The sequence below is a fragment of the Vicia villosa genome, linkage group LG3, assembly GCF_029867415.1.
Source record: "Vicia villosa cultivar HV-30 ecotype Madison, WI linkage group LG3, Vvil1.0, whole genome shotgun sequence".
Taxonomy (NCBI): domain Eukaryota; kingdom Viridiplantae; phylum Streptophyta; class Magnoliopsida; order Fabales; family Fabaceae; genus Vicia; species Vicia villosa.
In genome coordinates this window covers 53,206,560-53,225,714 of record NC_081182.1, presented here as the reverse complement: position 1 = coordinate 53,225,714, position 19,155 = coordinate 53,206,560, and the positions used below count along the sequence as shown (strand labels likewise).

At 36.1% G+C, this 19,155-nt stretch overlaps 2 protein-coding genes across 2 annotated transcripts; both read right to left on the bottom strand.

Moving 5' to 3' along the window:
- Positions 1 to 443: 443 nt before the first annotated feature.
- LOC131655734 (protein INCREASED RESISTANCE TO MYZUS PERSICAE 1-like) lies at positions 444 to 1,695 on the bottom strand. The gene is made up of 2 exons (XM_058925547.1): positions 1,090 to 1,695; positions 444 to 913 (listed from the first exon to the last, which is right to left on the bottom strand). Exons 1-2 carry the CDS (start codon positions 1,482 to 1,484, stop codon positions 760 to 762), a joined length of 549 nt encoding a protein of 182 aa, XP_058781530.1. The 5' UTR covers positions 1,485 to 1,695; the 3' UTR covers positions 444 to 759.
- Positions 1,696 to 14,651: 12,956 nt separating this feature from the next.
- Positions 14,652 to 15,860, bottom strand: LOC131658056 (uncharacterized). The gene has a single exon (XM_058927393.1). It carries the CDS (start codon positions 15,858 to 15,860, stop codon positions 14,652 to 14,654), a length of 1,209 nt encoding a protein of 402 aa, XP_058783376.1.
- Positions 15,861 to 19,155: the final 3,295 nt, after the last annotated feature.

Sequence of the window (19,155 nt, the reverse complement as noted above, 5' to 3'; positions counted from 1 at the left end):
ATAACATATAAAAGTGAGTTAAATAATACTAATTATTTTAAAATCAAAATGTGTAATTTCTACAATTAAATTTGTTCGGGTGGTTCAAAAGTTTAATAAGAGAAAGTCTTAAGTCTCATAATATAAGGTATCTCACTTAAAAAAAAAAAAATGTATGATTCAAATTCATTCTAATTCATAAATACTCTTTTTATTCTCTTTGACAAGTTCTTTGTTGATGAAGAAGGCTGGGATTTTCGATAATACTAAGAAAGATTTGTTTACTAAGTTTGCATATACTAATAAATTAGTCCTTTTTAATTTGCATATACTGAGTTTGCATAAAATAATTCATTTCTATTTTTAGCATAAACATATTTTACTCATACACTTAATTATATAATGTGTTTATATATGATAATCATATGTTTCTAAACTCATAAAATAATATGACAACATAGATATATGAGAAATTTTAGATTTCAGATTAGTAAAGTAGAAATAGATATATAATAATAACAATACAGCAACAACTCCTTGACAAAGCTTGTAGCAGAATTATGTTAATAACGATCACTAGCATAGACCAGAATGAAAACGCCATGAGGAGTATGATGATTATGAAAAGACAAATTTAGGATGGTCCTTCTTTGTTGCAAGTGCAAACACACGCATTAGACATGGTAAGCGTGACACTCTTTCATTCTTAATTAATACTAATATTCTACCGAAATAATAATTCCTTATTGTAATTATTCAATTGTGCAAGCAAAACAACCTTCAAGAACAAGCCGCAGTGGAAGCTTTGGCCGTGCGCGGCGGTGGTACACGGTGGTCTTCTTTGTTGGAAACAGAAACTTTCCACTTTTCTTTTCTCCGGTCTTGTTTTATTTGCTCCTCCCTGCACTCCAAACTGCAAAATGCTGTATCTCCCCTGAAATCATTGATAATTTTGTTTCAATTAATTCATTAACTCCAAATAAAATTAATTAAATAGTAATTAATAATTCACACTTGAGATGAGATGATGAAAGATCTCTTTCAGATGAACCAGAGAAATATGTTGTTATAACTCCGTCGTGGACATTGTTAAAGTTTAAAAAAAAGTACCTGTACATGTAGATGTCTCGAGTGGGTGCCAAAGGACAGTTACAGAGGCCACAAATTCGGAGAAAGTGAGGTGTACTGTATATGACATGTGCACTCGCACTCACAGGATCATTATTATGATTAATATTATTTTTAGTGTTTGTGGTGGTTAAGGTTGTGGTTGTGTGTGAAGGGAACATCACTGTACTCTCCACTAATTCACCGTGAGTTTCCGTTCCTTTAATCACAACCGCATGGTGCGGTTGCAGAGACATGACTGATGCTTCTTCATGATGTGATTCCACGGTGTTGGTAGTGATCTGGTTATCATGTGACTGCATGTCCACGGACAAACCACCGCTCATGCTTCTGGTTCTTCTCATGGTCGGTGGCCGAGGACGTTTTCCAAGTAGCATCTTCTTCTATCTTACTCTTTTCTCTGTATTCTATGTGTTTTTTTTTATGTTAGAAAGTGTTGATTATAGCTACAACATGTTGTTGTGTAAGAGAAGGTGAGAGAGAGGAGAGGATGGGTGGAGTTGAATTGAGTTGAGTTCACACAAAAAGAAAAACAGAGAGGGAGGGAGTGTGTGTGACTGAGAAGGAATGGTGGAAACTGGAGTGGAAGATAAACGAAGCGTGTTAAGGCTTACAACCAATCTCAGCCGTTGCTTGCGGGAATCTTCCTCATTTTACCAACGTCATACCTTTTTTATATTATTCTTTTTTGATACTAGTTTATTATGTATAATTGTTCAATTTTATAAGTGATAACTTGTTTGGTGTTTGATGCTCCAAAGGGATTCACGTGCATTCCCTCTACCACTAGGCTATAGAAGCTTTCATGTTTTAAATATGGAAGGATCTGAATATGTAACATATTTTTTACTTTTCTACTTTTTTTTCAATAATAGTATATATTCATATTTTTATGTAATATTTATTTATAAATTTATTATTAATATGTATATCTTACTTTATGTATTATTTATTTATTTATTTTACATAAACATTTTTTTTAATAATTTTATTTAAATGTTTTTTTTATTCAGTTTTTTTAATTTATATAAACATTTTTTTAATAATTTTACTTAACTGTTTTTTTAATAATTTTTTTTAATTAACGTTTTTATATAATTATATAAATGTAATATTTAATAATTTATATAAATATTTTTGTAATAATTTTCATAAACATTTTTATTCAGTTTTTTTAATTTGTATAAACGTTTTTTTAATAATTTTTTTTAATTTACGTTTTTGTAATAATTTTATTTAGTTTTTTAATTAACTTTTTAAAAATTAATTAACTTTTTTTAATTTACGTTTTTTTAATAATTTTTTTAATTTACGTTTTTTTAATAATTTTTTTAATTTACGTTTTTTTAATAATTTTATTTAGTTTTTTAATTAACTTTTTAAAAATTAATTAACTTTTTTTAATTTACGTTTTTTTAATAATTTTTTTTAATTTACGTTTTTTTAATAATTTTTTTTAATTTACGTTTTTTTAATAATTTTATTTAGTATTTATTTATTACTTAATTATTTATTATTAATATTATTAATATTAATTTATTACTTAATTTATTAATTTATTAATATTATTAATATAATTATAAAAAAACGTTTATATAAATTTAAAAAACTGAATAAAATTTAATATTTATTTATTTATTTATTTATTTTGGAAAATAGAAACTTTATTAACCAAAAGGCAAGGAATTACAAAGCGATCCGAAGATCCAGCTGCATGATAATCCTAAAAACAGACAAAAGGGATTATTCTAACATAAGAGTAATAATCTTAGGCTTAAGAGAATGATGGACCCAACCCCTATAACAGATTTTGTTTTTAATATCTTGGATAATGTAATCATGATCAGCTCGGCCTCCAAAAGAAACAAGGTTCCTATACATCCATATGCCGTAGATCGTCTCTGCTAATGCAAGTTTGAGAAGAGTAGCCCTCCATCCTTTAATTGCACCATGCTCAATGCACCAAATTAGCTCTTGCTGCCACTTCATGGGGACATGGTCAAAGTTGATCCATTTTAGGATTGCCATCCATATAGATTTCAGTTCCACACAATCAAACAGGACATGAGTATTAGTCTCATCCTGTCTACAAAACACACACTCTGTGTTAGCAACCATACCATACTTAAAAAGTCTGCTCTTTGTGGCCAGACGCTCATGGCATGCCAACCATAAAAAGAACACTGCTCTTGGTCTAGTCGGATTACGCAGGATAAGCTTATACCAATTGACAATAGGGGAGTAGCTCAGCGAAAGATACACCTCATGCATTTTGAATTTACTCTTGGCTGTCATATCCTCCCATAGCCTTTGATGAGTGTCAATATAATCCCTTTGCTCTAAGATGGCCTTTGTAATCCATGTACTATCAGTTTTTATTTTAACCTCCTTGATGTCTTTGCCCTTTAAATAATAGGAATTAATCCATTTGATCCAGAGATTATCCCCCTTGTTACAAAGATTCCACAGTAATCTTATCAAAGCACATTTATTCCATATGTTGATATTAAGAATATCCAGTCCTCCTTGCTTGGCCGGTTTGCACATATCTCCCCATGCTACTGGACTTTTCCTGTTGCCCATATCAGAACCAGTCCACACATATGTTCTACAGATATTGTTAGTTTTCCTTAGCACCATTTTTGCCAAGGGAATAACCATGAGCCAGTAGTTCGCAATCGCAAGAGAAATGCTCTTAACAAGGTGAATCCGTCCAGCATAACTCAGCAGTTTCGCTGACCAGTGCTTAATTCCTCCAAGGATCCTGTCAATTAGTGGCATATAGTGAGTAATAGAGAGCTTTTTACTCGACATGGGAATCCCCAAGTACCTGAATGGGAATCTGCCCTCAGAAAATCCATATTTACCAAGCATAGTAAGTTTCTCCTCCGTCACAATATTGCCAAAAAACATCTTGCTTTTCGCTTGATTGATCTTCATGCCAGTAGAGGAAGCAAAGTTGGAGAACGTTTGAAGCATGAGGTCCATTGACGTGCTGTTACCACGGGCAAATAACAAGACATCATCTGCAAACATCAAATTTGTTAGGTGGAGTTTTGCACATTTTGCATGATGATGAAAGTCATTGTTGAGTTGCATTTTGTGTAGAGGTCTTTGAAGATACTCCATGATTAGGACAAAGAGGTAGGGAGAAATGGGATCGCCTTGTCGAATGCCTCGCTTAGCCTTCATTATTTGAGTGATGTTGCCATTGACACTGAACCTGTAAGAAACAATGCATATAAGGGTCATAATCCATTGAATAAATCGGGCGGGAATACCAACTTCTTGTGTAACACCCGTATAATTTTAATATTAATTTAATTAGAATATTGAATTAATAATTAGAATTATTGGGGATTTTGTGAAAATAATAAATAAATAATGGTTTATGGCATTTGGGCCATGTGAGTAAATAGTAAAAGAAGGAGAGTGATTTTATAATCCTTTTACTAAATTATTATTATTTTCATAAAGCATTTGGAATTTGGGAAAGGAAGAAAGAACGTGAAAGAACAAAGGGTTGAGAACACGAAGAACGTGAAGGAGAACTGTAGAGGGAGAGACCAAGGATCAAGAACTCTTGTCTAAGGTAAGGGGAGACTCTCCATTTAATCTCTATTATCGTGTTATGGATAGTAATGTTGATTAGGAGTATTGTTTGGATAATTGATTCTATATTCTGAAAATTGTGTCTGTGTTCATCATAAAAATTGAACTGTTAATCCCTAATAACTGATAGATTTAGGGTATGATGAATAGAATTGGTAGGGAATCATATACTATGGTTATGGATGAATTCGTATGGTGTTTAGATGTGAATTTTTATGGTTTTTAGACTCACAATCGTGGACTGGTATGAGTAAAAACGAATGGGTTTTGGACTGTTACGAATTATGCAGGTTCTAGGCATTTTCTGGTGTTTCGCGTATGAAACAGTGCCATACGCGTATGGGATGAGGTCAATACGCGTATGGGGGACACTCCCAATGGGCTATACGCGTATGATACGCAGTTGCCCTGTCCCAAACACCCTGTGCTGGTGATGTGCGTATGAGAAGCGTATGAGGATGCTCATACGCGTATGGAAATTTTGAAAGAGGAAAATTATTCTGGTGATACGCGTATGGCAAGGCTGATACGCGTATGGGTTGGTTTCTAGGCCATTTTGAGTTCTGGTGAAATGCGTATGATACGCGTATGGGACATAGTGATACGCGTATTGATGCGTATGGGCATCACGATACGCGTATGGACGCTACGAGTGCAAAATTCTGTTTTGTGATTTTTCTGGAAAGTTCGATGATGTGTAACTTTTGATTGGTATGCCTGTTTGTATACTGTTTGGTACTGTATAAACCTTGTGATGTGATTATGTGGTTTACTGATGTTTTAATTGTATTGAATGATGTAATGTATATATGAACATGCTTAGTATTGTTGAGGATGATGATGAAATGAGTATAGATGATGCTGCTCATAGAATGGTAATGATGTAAGTATGTTATATATATGTTGCATGCATTCATAAACATGGGCTGGATCCTAGATGATGAGAGGATTCAGTGAGGGGCAGAATTCCCATTGTGTGGAATTGGTGCTGGCAGGGCCGTATCTGGATGATGATAGATCGGTCGGTGGATGATTCCACTGGTGATGATTGGTACCACATGCATAGTGTCAGTTTCATACATGTGCATGATTTGTTTATACCATAATGATATATGTTACATGTTGACTGTCTGTTTATCTGTGGATGTGTGAATAGTGATTTGTCTGAATATGAAACAATTGGGTAAATGATATAACTATGATATGTTATTATTTATGATGCAATAACATTGGTTAACTGTGATGAGACTCACCCTTACTTGTTGTCATTTTCAGATTGAGGATAGCGGCGCGACTTGGTGAGGATTAGCTCATAAGTCGGTTTTTAGTTATAGTGTCGGTGTCATGCTCTGGTAGATGTAACACTGGGAACACGTTTGTTTTGAGTTGATTATAACTCTAATTGGTTTTGTTGGTTGAGTCGGATACATTAATGATGAATGTTGACTCTATGTTTTGATTCCGCTGTGTAAAACATGATTTTATTTAATGAGTTATAATTTCGGTTGCTTCAGTGAATGCATGATATGTACCGACGTGTGTTTTCTTTATTTTTATGAATTGTGACACCTCTTGCATGTTTACTCTGATTAATAATTATTTAATTGCCGCGGGTTATTAGAGGGGTGTTACAAGAGTGGTATCAGAGCATAGTCGGTCGTTGTGACCAGAGTCTTAGTGTCAGTCCTCTGTGTATGCGACTAATACAAGTTATTTGTCGATACTTTTGTTCTGACTGGATTGTTTGCGTTAAGCAGAACAATGGCTGGAAGAGGAGGAAGGAACGACGATGCTATCGCTGAGGCTCTGGGCATGATTGCTGATGTGCTGGGAGGGAATGCCATTGGAGCTGCGATTGGTGCTGACAGACAACTGAACAGTTTCCAGAGGAACAATCCTCCATTGTTCAAGGGCACGCATAATCCTGAAGGTGCTCAGAAATGGCTTAAGGAGATCGAGAGGATTTTCAGAGTCATTGACTGTGCTGAGGATCTCAAGGTGAGGTATGGTACTCATATGTTATCTGAGGAGGCTGATGACTGGTGGATGTCAACCAGAACTGAGCTGGATGCTAGTGGTACAGCAATTACCTGGACTGTATTCAGGAGGGAATTTCTGAGGAGGTATTTTCCTGAAGATGTCAGGGGAAGAAAGGAAGTTGAATTTCTGGCGCTGGTTCAAGGTAATATGTCAGTACCAGAGTATGCTGCCAAGTTTGTGGAACTGGCAAGGTACTATGTGCACTACAATGATGACGAAACCAGTGAGTTCTTGAAGTGTGTTAAATTTGAGAATGGTCTACGTGATGAGATCAAGCAGGGTATCAGGTACCAGAGAATCCGGAGGTTTGTTGATCTGGTAGATTGTAGCAGGATTTTTGAGGAAGATAACATCAAGCTGAAGTCATCTCACTCTCGCGAGTTGGTTGACAGAAAGGGTAAGAAGCCTATGGATAGAGGTAAGCCATATGGTAGAGGTAAACCTGTTGAATGGAAGAAACCCAGTGGGGGAGATTCCAGTGCTCGTATCAGGTGCTACAATTGTGGTGAGATGGACATCGTAGGAATGAATGCAAGGTTGATCAGAAGAAGTGTTACAAGTGTGACCAAGTGGGTCATATTGCTGCTGACTGCAAGAAGAGGGTTGTGACTTGCTACAACTGTGGTGAAGAGGGTCACATCAGTCCTAATTGTCCTAAGCCAAAGAAGAACCAATCGGGAGGAAAGGTTTTTGCTTTGACCGGGTCAGAGACTACTCCAGAGGACAGGTTGATTAAAGGTACGTGTTTCATTCATGGCACACCTTTGGTTGCAATTATTGATACTGGAGCAACTCACTCTTTTATTTCTTTGGATTGTGCTATGAGGTTAAATCTTGAGATATCTGATATAAATGGAAGTATGGTTATTGACACTCCTGCGTCGGGTTCAGTAACTACTTCGTCTGCATGCTTGAATTGTCCGGTTGACATTTTTGGTAGGGAATTCGGGATGGACTTAGTGTGCCTTCCGTTGAAACAACTCGATGTAATTCTGGGAATGAACTGGTTGGAATTCAACCGTGTTCATATCAACTGTTTTACGAAGACGGTAATTTTTCCTGAAGAGGTTAGTAATGATAATCTGGAGATGACAGCTAGACAAGTGAATGAGGCTATCGGAGATGGTGCAACAGTGTTTATGTTGTTTGCATTGATGAATGGGAAGGAGAAAGTGGCGAGTAGCGAATTGCCTGTGGTGTGTGAGTTCCCAGAAGTTTTTCCAGAAGATGTGAATGAATTGCCACCGGAAAGAGAAGTGGAGTTTTCTATTGATTTGGTTCCAGGAACTAGTCCAGTGTCAATGGCGCCGTATCGTATGTCGCCGTCTGAATTGGCTGAACTGAAGAAGCAGTTAGAGGAATTGCTTGAGAAGAAGTTTATTCGTCCTAGTGTTTCGCCGTGGGGAGCGCCTGTGTTGCTGGTAAAGAAGAAAGAGGGTTCAATGAGGCTGTGTGTAGATTACAGACAATTGAACAAGGTTGCTATCAAGAATCAGTATCCATTGCCGAGGATTGATGATTTGATGGATCAGTTGGTTGGAGCACGTGTATTTAGTAAGATTGATCTAAGGTCTGGGTATCATCACATACGTGTGAAAGATGACGATATTCAGAAGACTGCCTTTAGAACGAGGTATGGACATTATGAGTATTCTGTAATGCCGTTCGGAGTTACTAATGCACCTGGTGTTTTTATGGAATATATGAACAGGATTTTTCATCCGTATCTCGACAAGTTTGTGGTGGTATTCATAGATGATATCCTGATATATTTTAAGAATAAGGAGGAACATGCAGAGCATCTCAGAACTGTGTTAGAATTGTTGAAAGAGAAGCAACTTTTTGCCAAACTGTCGAAGTGTGAATTCTGGTTAGAGGAAGTCAGTTTTCTTGGACATGTGATTTCTAAGAATGGTATTGTTGTTGATCCTACAAAGATAGAAGCTGTGTCTCAATGGGAAGCTCCGAAGTCAGTGTCGGAGATTCGTAGTTTTCTTGGTCTTGCAGGTTACTACCGAAAGTTCATTGAAGGGTTTTCAAAGTTAGCTTTACCGTTAACTAAACTGACCAGGAAGGGACAAGCTTTTATTTGGGATGCAAAGTGTGAAGAGGGATTCCAAGAGCTGAAGAGGAGGTTGACTAGTGCTCCTATTTTGATTTTGCCAAATCCGACAGAATCATTTGTGGTTTATTGTGACGCATCACTGATGGGTTTAGGTGGTGTATTGATGCAGAATCAACAAGTGGTCGCTTATGCGTCGAGACAACTCAAAGTGCATGAGAGGAATTATCCGACTCATGATTTGGAGTTGGCAGCTGTGGTGTTTGTTTTGAAGTTGTGGCGACACTATTTGTATGGTTCGAGATTTGAGGTATTCAGTGATCATAAGAGCTTGAAGTATCTCTTTGATTAGAAATAGCTGATTATGAGACAGAGAAGGTGGTTAGAATTTCTGAAGGATTACAATTTTGGTTTGAATTACCATCCGGGTAAGGCAAACGTCGTGGCTGATGCATTGAGTAGGAAGACTTTGCATATGTCTATGCTAATGGTGAAGGAATTGGATTTGATTGAACAATTCAGAGATTTGAGTTTAGTGTGTGAAGGTACTCCTACTAGTGTTATATTGGGTATGCTGAAGCTGACTAGTGGTATTCTTGAAGAAATCAGAGAAGGTCAGAAAGCTGATGTTGGATTGATTGATAAGTTGACTTTGGTTAATCAAGGTAAGAGTGGTGAATTCAGAGTGGATGAGAATGGTATACTGAAGTTTGGTGACAGAGTTTGTGTTCCTGATGTTGATGAACTCCGAAAACGTATTTTGGAATAAGGACATCGTAGTGGGTTAAGTATTCACCCTGGTGCCACTAAGATGTATCATGATTTGAAAAAGTTGTTTTGGTGGCCGGGAATGAAGAGGGAAATTGCTGAATTTGTGTATTCTTGTTTGACTTGCCAGAAGTCAAAGATTGAACATCAGAAACCATATGGGTTTATGCAACCGATGTTTATTCCTGAATGGAAGTGGGATAGCATATCAATGGATTTTGTTTCGGGTTTGCCGAGGACTGTAAAAAATTGTGAAGCTATATGGGTCGTGGTAGACAGGTTGACGAAGTCTGCACATTTTATACCAGTGAGAATGGATTATCCGATGGAGAAGCTAGCTCAATTGTATATTGAGAGGATAGTGAGTCTGCATGGTATTCCTTCAAGTATCGTGTCAGACAGAGATCCGAGGTTTACGTCTAAGTTCTGGGAAGGTTTGCAGAAAGCTTTAGGTACTAAGCTGAGATTGAGTTCTGCTTATCATCCGCAGACTGATGGACAGACTGAGAGGACGATTCAGTCGTTAGAAGATTTGTTACGTGCTTGTGTGTTAGAAAAAGGAGGTACTTGGGATAATTATCTGCCTTTGATTGAGTTTACATACAACAACAGTTTTCATTCGAGTATCGGTATGGCTCCGTTTGAGGCTTTTTATGGGAGAAGATGTAGGACGCCGTTGTGTTGGTACGAATCTGGTGAGAGTGTTGTGATTGGTCCTGAAATTGTACAACAAACTACAGAGAAGATTAAAATGATTCAAGAGAAGATGAAAGCTTCTCAGAGCCGACAGAAGAGTTATCATGACAAAAGGAGGAAAACACTTGAGTTTCAAGAGGGAGATCATGTGTTTATGAGAGTTACTCCTATGACAGGGATTGGTCGGGCATTGAAGTCGAAGAAGTTGACTCTGCGTTTTATTGGACCATTCCAAATTTCTGAAAGAGTGGGAGAAGTGGCTTATCGTATCGCTCTACCGCCGATGCTTGCAAATTTACATGATGTGTTTCATGTATCTTAGTTGAGGAAATACATTTCGGATCCGTCCCATGTGATCCAAGTAGATGATGTACAGGTGAAAGATAACTTGACGGTTGAGACTTTACCTGTGAGGATTGAAGATAGAAGACTGAAGCAATTGCGAGGCAAGGAAATAGCTTTGGTCAGAGTAGCTTGGGGAGGACCAGCTGAAGGCAATGTTACCTGGGAGTTAGAGAGTCAGATGAAGGACTCTTATCCAGAACTTTTTACCTGAGGTATGTTTTCGAGGACGAAAACTCTTTTAGTGGGGGAGAGTTGTAACACCCGTATAATTTTAATATTAATTTAATTGGAATATTGAATTAATAATTAGAATTATTGGGGATTTTGTGAAAATAATAAATAAATAATGGTTTATGGCATTTGGGCCATGTGAGTAAATAGTAAAAGAAGGAGAGTGATTTTATAATCCTTTTACTAAATTATTATTATTTTCATAAAGCATTTGGAATTTGGGAAAGGAAGAAAGAACGTGAAAGAACAAAGGGTTGAGAACACGAAGAACGTGAAGGAGAACTGTAGAGGGAGAGACCAAGGATCAAGAACTCTTGTCTAAGGTAAGGGGAGACTCTCCATTTAATCTCTATTATCGTGTTATGGATAGTAATGTTGATTAGGAGTATTGTTTGGATAATTGATTCTATATTCTGAAAATTGTGTCTGTGTTCATCATAAAAATTGAACTGTTAATCCCTAATAACTGATAGATTTAGGGTATGATGAATAGAATTGGTAGGGAATCATATACTATGGTTATGGATGAATTCGTATGGTGTTTAGATGTGAATTTTTATGGTTTTTAGACTCACAATCGTGGACTGGTATGAGTAAAAACGAATGGGTTTTGGACTGTTACGAATTATGCAGGTTCTAGGCATTTTCTGGTGTTTCGCGTATGAAACAGTGCCATACGCGTATGGGATGAGGTCAATACGCGTATGGGGGACACTCCCAATGGGCTATACGCGTATGATACGCAGTTGCCCTGTCCCAAACACCCTGTGCTGGTGATGTGCGTATGAGAAGCGTATGAGGATGCTCATACGCGTATGGAAATTTTGAAAGAGGAAAATTATTCTGGTGATACGCGTATGGCAAGGCTGATACGCGTATGGGTTGGTTTCTAGGCCATTTTGAGTTCTGGTGAAATGCGTATGATACGCGTATGGGACATAGTGATACGCGTATTGATGCGTATGGGCATCACGATACGCGTATGGACGCTACGAGTGCAAAATTCTGTTTTGTGATTTTTCTGGAAAGTTCGATGATGTGTAACTTTCGATTGGTATGCCTGTTTGTATACTGTTTGGTACTGTATAAACCTTGTGATGTGATTATGTGGTTTACTGATGTTTTAATTGTATTGAATGATGTAATGTATATATGAACATGCTTAGTATTGTTGAGGATGATGATGAAATGAGTATAGATGATGCTGCTCATAGAATGGTAATGATGTAAGTATGTTATATATATGTTGCATGCATTCATAAACATGGGCTGGATCCTAGATGATGAGAGGATTCAGTGAGGGGCAGAATTCCCATTGTGTGGAATTGGTGCTGGCAGGGCCGTATCTGGATGATGATAGATCGGTCGGTGGATGATTCCACTGGTGATGATTGGTACCACATGCATAGTGTCAGTTTCATACATGTGCATGATTTGTTTATACCATAATGATATATGTTACATGTTGACTGTCTGTTTATCTGTGGATGTGTGAATAGTGATTTGTCTGAATATGAAACAATTGGGTAAATGATATAACTATGATATGTTATTATTTATGATGCAATAACATTGGTTAACTGTGATGAGACTCACCCTTACTTGTTGTCATTTTCAGATTGAGGATAGCGGCGCGACTTGGTGAGGATTAGCTCATAAGTCGGTTTTTAGTTATAGTGTCGGTGTCATGCTCTGGTAGATGTAACACTGGGAACACGTTTGTTTTGAGTTGATTATAACTCTAATTGGTTTTGTTGGTTGAGTCGGATACATTAATGATGAATGTTGACTCTATGTTTTGATTCCGCTGTGTAAAACATGATTTTATTTAATGAGTTATAATTTCGGTTGCTTCAGTGAATGCATGATATGTACCGACGTGTGTTTTCTTTATTTTTATGAATTGTGACACCTCTTGCATGTTTACTCTGATTAATAATTATTTAATTGCTGCGGGTTATTAGAGGGGTGTTTCATCTTGCATAATGTTTCTTAAGGCTTCCCAAGAAACCATATCATACGCTTTCTGTAAATCCAGTTGAACCATGCATCTCGGTGGACCACTCTTCCGACTTCATCCTTTAATTAATTCAAAGGCAAGAAGGATATGACTATGTATTTGTTGACCCGGAATGAATGCTGCCTGGTTCGGGCTAATGATCATAGAGATAACCTGTCTCAATCTCGTTGTGAGGATTCTCGAAATAATTTTGCTGAAGGTCGAGCAAACAGCTATCGGGTGAAAATCTTTGACTGCCTTAGCAGCTTTACTCTTGGGAATGAGAGTGATTAGGGAGCAGTTGAAGGCTTTGTACATTCTACCATGAAGAAAAAAATCTTGTATTGCCGCAACCACATCTTGCTTTATAACATCCCAACAATACTTGAAGAATTTGGAATTATAACCATCCAAACCGGGGGCTGACATTTCATGAATACCTTTAAGAGCTTTCACAATTTCAGCTTCGGTGATGGGCTTTTCTAATTCAATTCTATGCTCTCTAGACAATTGAGGACCTTTTCTCATGGCTTCTATGTCAATGCTAAGGAGGTCATCATCTTCTTTCCCCATTAAAGAGCCATAGAAATTCAGAATCTCTTGCTCAATATCAACTTGGGAATTAATAGTGCTTCCATCGTCCTTATGGAGAGAAGTTAAGGCTCTAGAAGTATGCTTCGCCTTAATAGCATCATGGAAAAAAGTTGTGTTAGCATCACCATTTCTCATCCACCTTAATTTTGCCCGCTGCTTCAATATAGACTCCTCTATCTCCTGCCAGTGAATCAGATTGTTAGTGCACTGCTTAACTTCCTCGATCAAATGGATGTTCATCATATCAGTCATAAGTTCAGTTTGAGCCTTCTCTAGGTGATCCCTAGCCCGAAGGATATTTTGATGAGAAAGAGTGAGGTTTTTATTCATGGAATAGAGGATAGGCTGTAGTCTCTTCAGCTTTGACCAAAGAACAAACATGGGATTACCTTCCAAAGGGATAATCCAATTGTTCCTGACAATTTCCTTGAAACCTTTAACATCAGTAATACAATTCAGAAATCGAAATCTTCTTTTGAATTTAATCTGATGCTGATCTGATAGAAGCAATAGAGCATGATCCGAGACTTGAGGAGGCAGGATCTTAAGGTTGAAATTGATGTGAAGTTGGAACCATGCTGCATTTGCAATTATCCTGCCAATCCTGGAATATATGGTGCCCACAGTATGCTTGTTGGACCACGTGAAATAATCCCCTGTGCTATCCATTTCATTGAGACCATGATTATCCATGAATGTTTGAAGATCCACGAATTCTCCATCTGCTACCCTTTGACCCCCAATTCTATCCCGCACTTTCAACACATTATTAAAGTCTCCCAATATGACCCAGGGGCCTTGAGTCTGCAAATTGTGTAAATCTCTCCATAAAATCTTCCTCTGTTCTAGTTTATTCAAGGCATAGATTGCTGTTAAAAAGTAGGAAAAGTTCCTCTGCAGGTTCTGAACTTTACAATGAATCATCTGACTAGTACATTCCAAAACATCAATGGCCACATTGTCGGAGTTCCAATTGATCCAAATTCTTCCATTCATATGAAAATTATAGTTATCAACAAAGTTCCCTCCTACATGGAGTTTATTCCTGATATTTATTGCCTGCCCTGCTTTGACTCTAGTCTCAATCAGTATATTTATGTCAGCTTTAAGCTCGGCGAGACGGGAGCTTATCTCTTTGAGCTTTCCACTCTTATTGAGCCCCCTCACGTTCCAAGAACTAATCATTTAGCCCAGATTTTATAGCACTAGAAGATCACTCAAAATCCCTAGAGCATCAAAGTCGTTTGTACTCAGAACAAAAGCATCAGTTTCCTCTATCATGACTCGCTTGCCACGCTCCTTGCCAGATTTTCTAACTGAAGTCCATTGCTTAGCATCAGGGGTTCTCTGAACTGGATCTGTAATTGTAGCATCAGTAGGTGATTGGATGACAGGTAATGGGGAAATTGTGGGCTGAGTCTTTGTTACTGGTGGTTCCTCTTCAGTTGGGAGTGCTGAATTCTTGATCTCAACAGGAGCTTTTGGTTGCCAAATTCTCGCTTTGGGCTTAGGCTTGTCGCAATTATGACCAAATTTTTGACAACTACCACAGAAAACAGGACGCCATTCGTATTCTATAGCTTGTCGCATCTTCTCACCATGATTATCCCTAATAATAATCTCACTTGGAAGATCTTTTGTAATGTCCATTTCAACCATAATCCTGGCATAGGAGATCCGCAATCTATTTGCCGTGCATTCATCGGTAACTATAGGAACACCAAGAGCACTTCCTATTTTGTTGAGACTTGTTTCGCCCCACAGGTACAGAGGAAGATTAGGCAATTTAACCCAGATGGGAAGAGTTCGAAGCAAATCAGTTTGTAGATTGAATTCTGGCCTCCATTCACGAATGAGTAGCGGCATATTTCTGATAGAGTAAGGTCCTTTCATCAACACATCATCCCTATCTTTGAAAGAATTGAATCTGAGAATAAAATACCCCTCTTCGTGATAATACATGTCTGGTAATTGAACAAAATACCAGTTCTTACTCATGAAGTTTTTGACGGCGTGCATACTCAACTCACATCCCAAAGCATAGAGTACAAGAGATGGTCGCCCGAATTGGATTTCATCAACTATATCAGCCTCTTCAATCGCAACTTCGCATCCACCTTCAATGCTTTTTGGGGCAATGTATTTCATACTCCTTCCTTTCGCAGGATTTCGGTTATCCTTAAGGATATCAACCCATAGCTTGCGATTCGGAACTAGGGTTTCAGGGGATTCTTTCGATTTTGCTTCCTCCATAGTTTCATTAACAGCATCGTCGTCAACCTTACGGGAGCTAGAGGCACTCACAGAAGATTGCAGGTTACTAGGTTGCAAGGTGGGAATCGAAGATGAAGCGTTTGTGAGATCCGGTAACGGTGACACCGTCTTTTTCGGACGTCCTCGCCCCATCCTCACTGTGTAATTCAATATTTATTTATTATTAATATTATTAATATGTTTATTTATATTTATATAAAATTTAATAACGTAAATAATATATTAATAACGTAAATAATAATTATTATTATTAATGTTTTTGTTTAATATTATTATAATAATATTAATAATAAATAAATATTAATAATAAGTAAAATATTAATAAAAACGTACCATTAAATAAATATATTAACTATAACATATATAAGGAAACACAATGGTTGTACAAGAAAACGTGAATGGTGCAATGGTTGGAAGTTCTCCCTATATGCATTAAGACCTGGGTTTGAATCCCAGGTTTTGCAAATCAATTAATTGGGATTTGGCTTATAGCGGATGGTTAGCGGATGGTTGAGACTGGTGGCTTATAAGCTAATTGAAGTATTTAATAAAATTAGCGGTTCAATTAACTTATAAATGTAAAATGACATAAAGAATATTTAATATATAATTATTTTATTTTAAATTAAAATAAATTATAAGGATTAAAAAAGAACTTTAATTAAAATAATAAGGATAAAAAAGGAAGAAAAAAAAAGCTCTAAGACATAAGCTAAAACGCTATTTGAAATAGCGTCAGAAAAATAAGCTATAAGTTAGTAAAATAAACTATAAGCTCATGATGAAAAGAACGTTACCAGACAAGTCTAAATTAATAAGCTATAAGTTCGAAAACATGTCTTACCAAACAGAGCCTAAGTGTTTTAAAATTTACAGTCTGACTTGACAGGATACATGGTTGTCATTGATTGATGGTGCAGTGCACTATCCCTTTTCTCTTTTTAAAATATCAAAAGTTTTTTATATTTGTTTTTTTTTATAAATTTAAAGATTAATTTTAAAATCGTATAACATAAATATACATTATTGAAGATTAAATCATAGTTAAAATTAAAATCAATTTTTTAAAAAAAAGTTGTATCTCAAAAATAATTTATATGAAAAACTATTTGAAAAAGTTTCAAAATTGAGCGATAATTTTAAAGTTCTGATATAAAAAAAATTATAATAAAGTGATGAACTATCCAAAATAACATCTTTAGAGTAACAAGTAGGTTTCATCGTGCGTACGCACGAAGAGCAGCTCTTTTTTAGTACCAAAATGATATTAGTTCAATGTAGATATATTTAGTTATATATTGTGAGTAGGGGTGACAAAATGGATCATCTGCCCCACCCCTCCTTAAGCCTGCAAAAAAGGAGCAGGTCCGTCAAGTGAAAATGGACATAAAAATCTAACTCACTCTACCAATGTGGCACGTTGGCGGGCGGCGGGCTTGCCTGTCTATTTATTTAGTAGATTAATAGACTCTTATTATCTTTCAATTAGATTTTTCACTTATTTTTAGAACAAATGTTTATAAATCATCTTTTAAACAAATTTTACTTAAAATGATATTGCATATATTCACAAATAAATGTATAAAATAAAATTATCAAGAATTAGAATTATTATAATTAACTAAAAAATGGCGGGCTTAAGGCAGGACAAGCTTTAACGGACGGTGGGCCTAAAATCCCAATCTAACCCGCTATTTTTAGGCGGGTACGCGCGGCGGTACATGTTATGTTTCTTCACCCCTAATTGTGAGCGCCGTTGCCACTCCTAATCTTCAGAAAAAAATTATATTAATTAAGTGGTGAAACAAATTGTTTGTTCCATGGTTTTGTGTTTGCAACAATTTTTCTAAAACATAGTTCTCGACTGATGTTGTACAAGATGTCGCATTATCTTGATTATATTGAAACAACAGAATTTGTGCTTACATTGAAGATAGATATTCTAACAGATGTCATGACATTCTGAACCAGAACATCAGTACATGTTGTTTTGAATCTGACATATTTGATTTGATTTTGTGATATCTCTTTCAAATATATCTCAATAATATTCGTAGGTCAAGAAGATTCAATCTGGAACTAGAGAATCAAATCTAGTCAGTATTAAATTTTTTAAAAATGGCTTATTGGACAATTCAGGAAAGTTGAATATTTGTTCCAAGATTGGAAGAGATTTCTCTACAGACTTGTTGCAATTCTTAACGTCTCTACAGTTTTGAGAGTCTCTTGTGTTTCAAGTCTCTCATGTGTCTTTTAATACTATGTGACAGATTGTATGTTGCTTGACTGTTTATAAGGATGTTTGTTCTCACTCAGAAGCCTCTAGGTAATAATTTGAGTGTTGTCCTCACTCCTATGCTTTTAATCATAGAGTATAGTATTGTTCTTGATCTAAGCTTTTATGCAAGATCAAGTTTTGTTCTTAGTTCAAGCTGTGAAGCAAGATTGTGTTTATTTTACTCGAAGTGTAGTTTTCCCTTGTCACTAGGTTGTGACTTGTTTGTGTGAAAGTGTGATCTTTCTATTTAAAACCTTTGGTCGCAGGGTGTGTGATTGCTTTATCACTGCGGTGAGTGGAAATGGGATGGCGAATTCTCATGTCTAGATGTTGACTTATAGGCAAAAGTAGCATTGGGTAATGATTAGGCGATAAGTTATGAACGAGGTGTTTAGCTTTGAGCTAATACTGCTAATAGTGGACTTCCTTCCTGGCTTGGTAGCCCCCAAATTAGGTGACGCTGCACTGAACTGTGTTAACAATTTTTCTGTGTTATTTACCATTCTGCATTTATTTTCTGCATATGTTTCTAGTTGTTAAATATATGGTCTGTCCTGACATTATTGTTTGTGTTGAGACTTTAATCTCAATCTGTGATTTGTGAAGGTTATCATTATGTGATCTATATGTGTGCAAAAATAACAGGTGAATGTTATTATTATGTATCAGGATCAGATGCCATAGCATCTGTCTTGATGTCATGTTCTGATATTGGAACATTAGTATTAATATGGTGTATCTGCAACTGTACCAAAGAAATTTCACTAATAATCTTTATGTAATTCATCTGTTAGAAATAAAAGATGAAAGAACAAACATTCAAAATTAGGTTTTCTCCCATGTATAGAAAAAGAGAATAACCTCGAGCATGCCTCGCATGGATATATATCTACAATCAAGATATTGTTCAAACTCATTAGTTTCTTCATGCTCTGAATTTGTTTTTAGATTTTTCGAAGTTATGGTTACAATTGTAATGCGAACATAACCTTTGTATATATACTTGAAAAGGTACTTTGTATATATATATATATATATATATATATATATATATATATATATATATATATATATATATATATATATATATATATATATATATATATATATATATATATATATATATACAGTCCTGTTACATACAGGTGT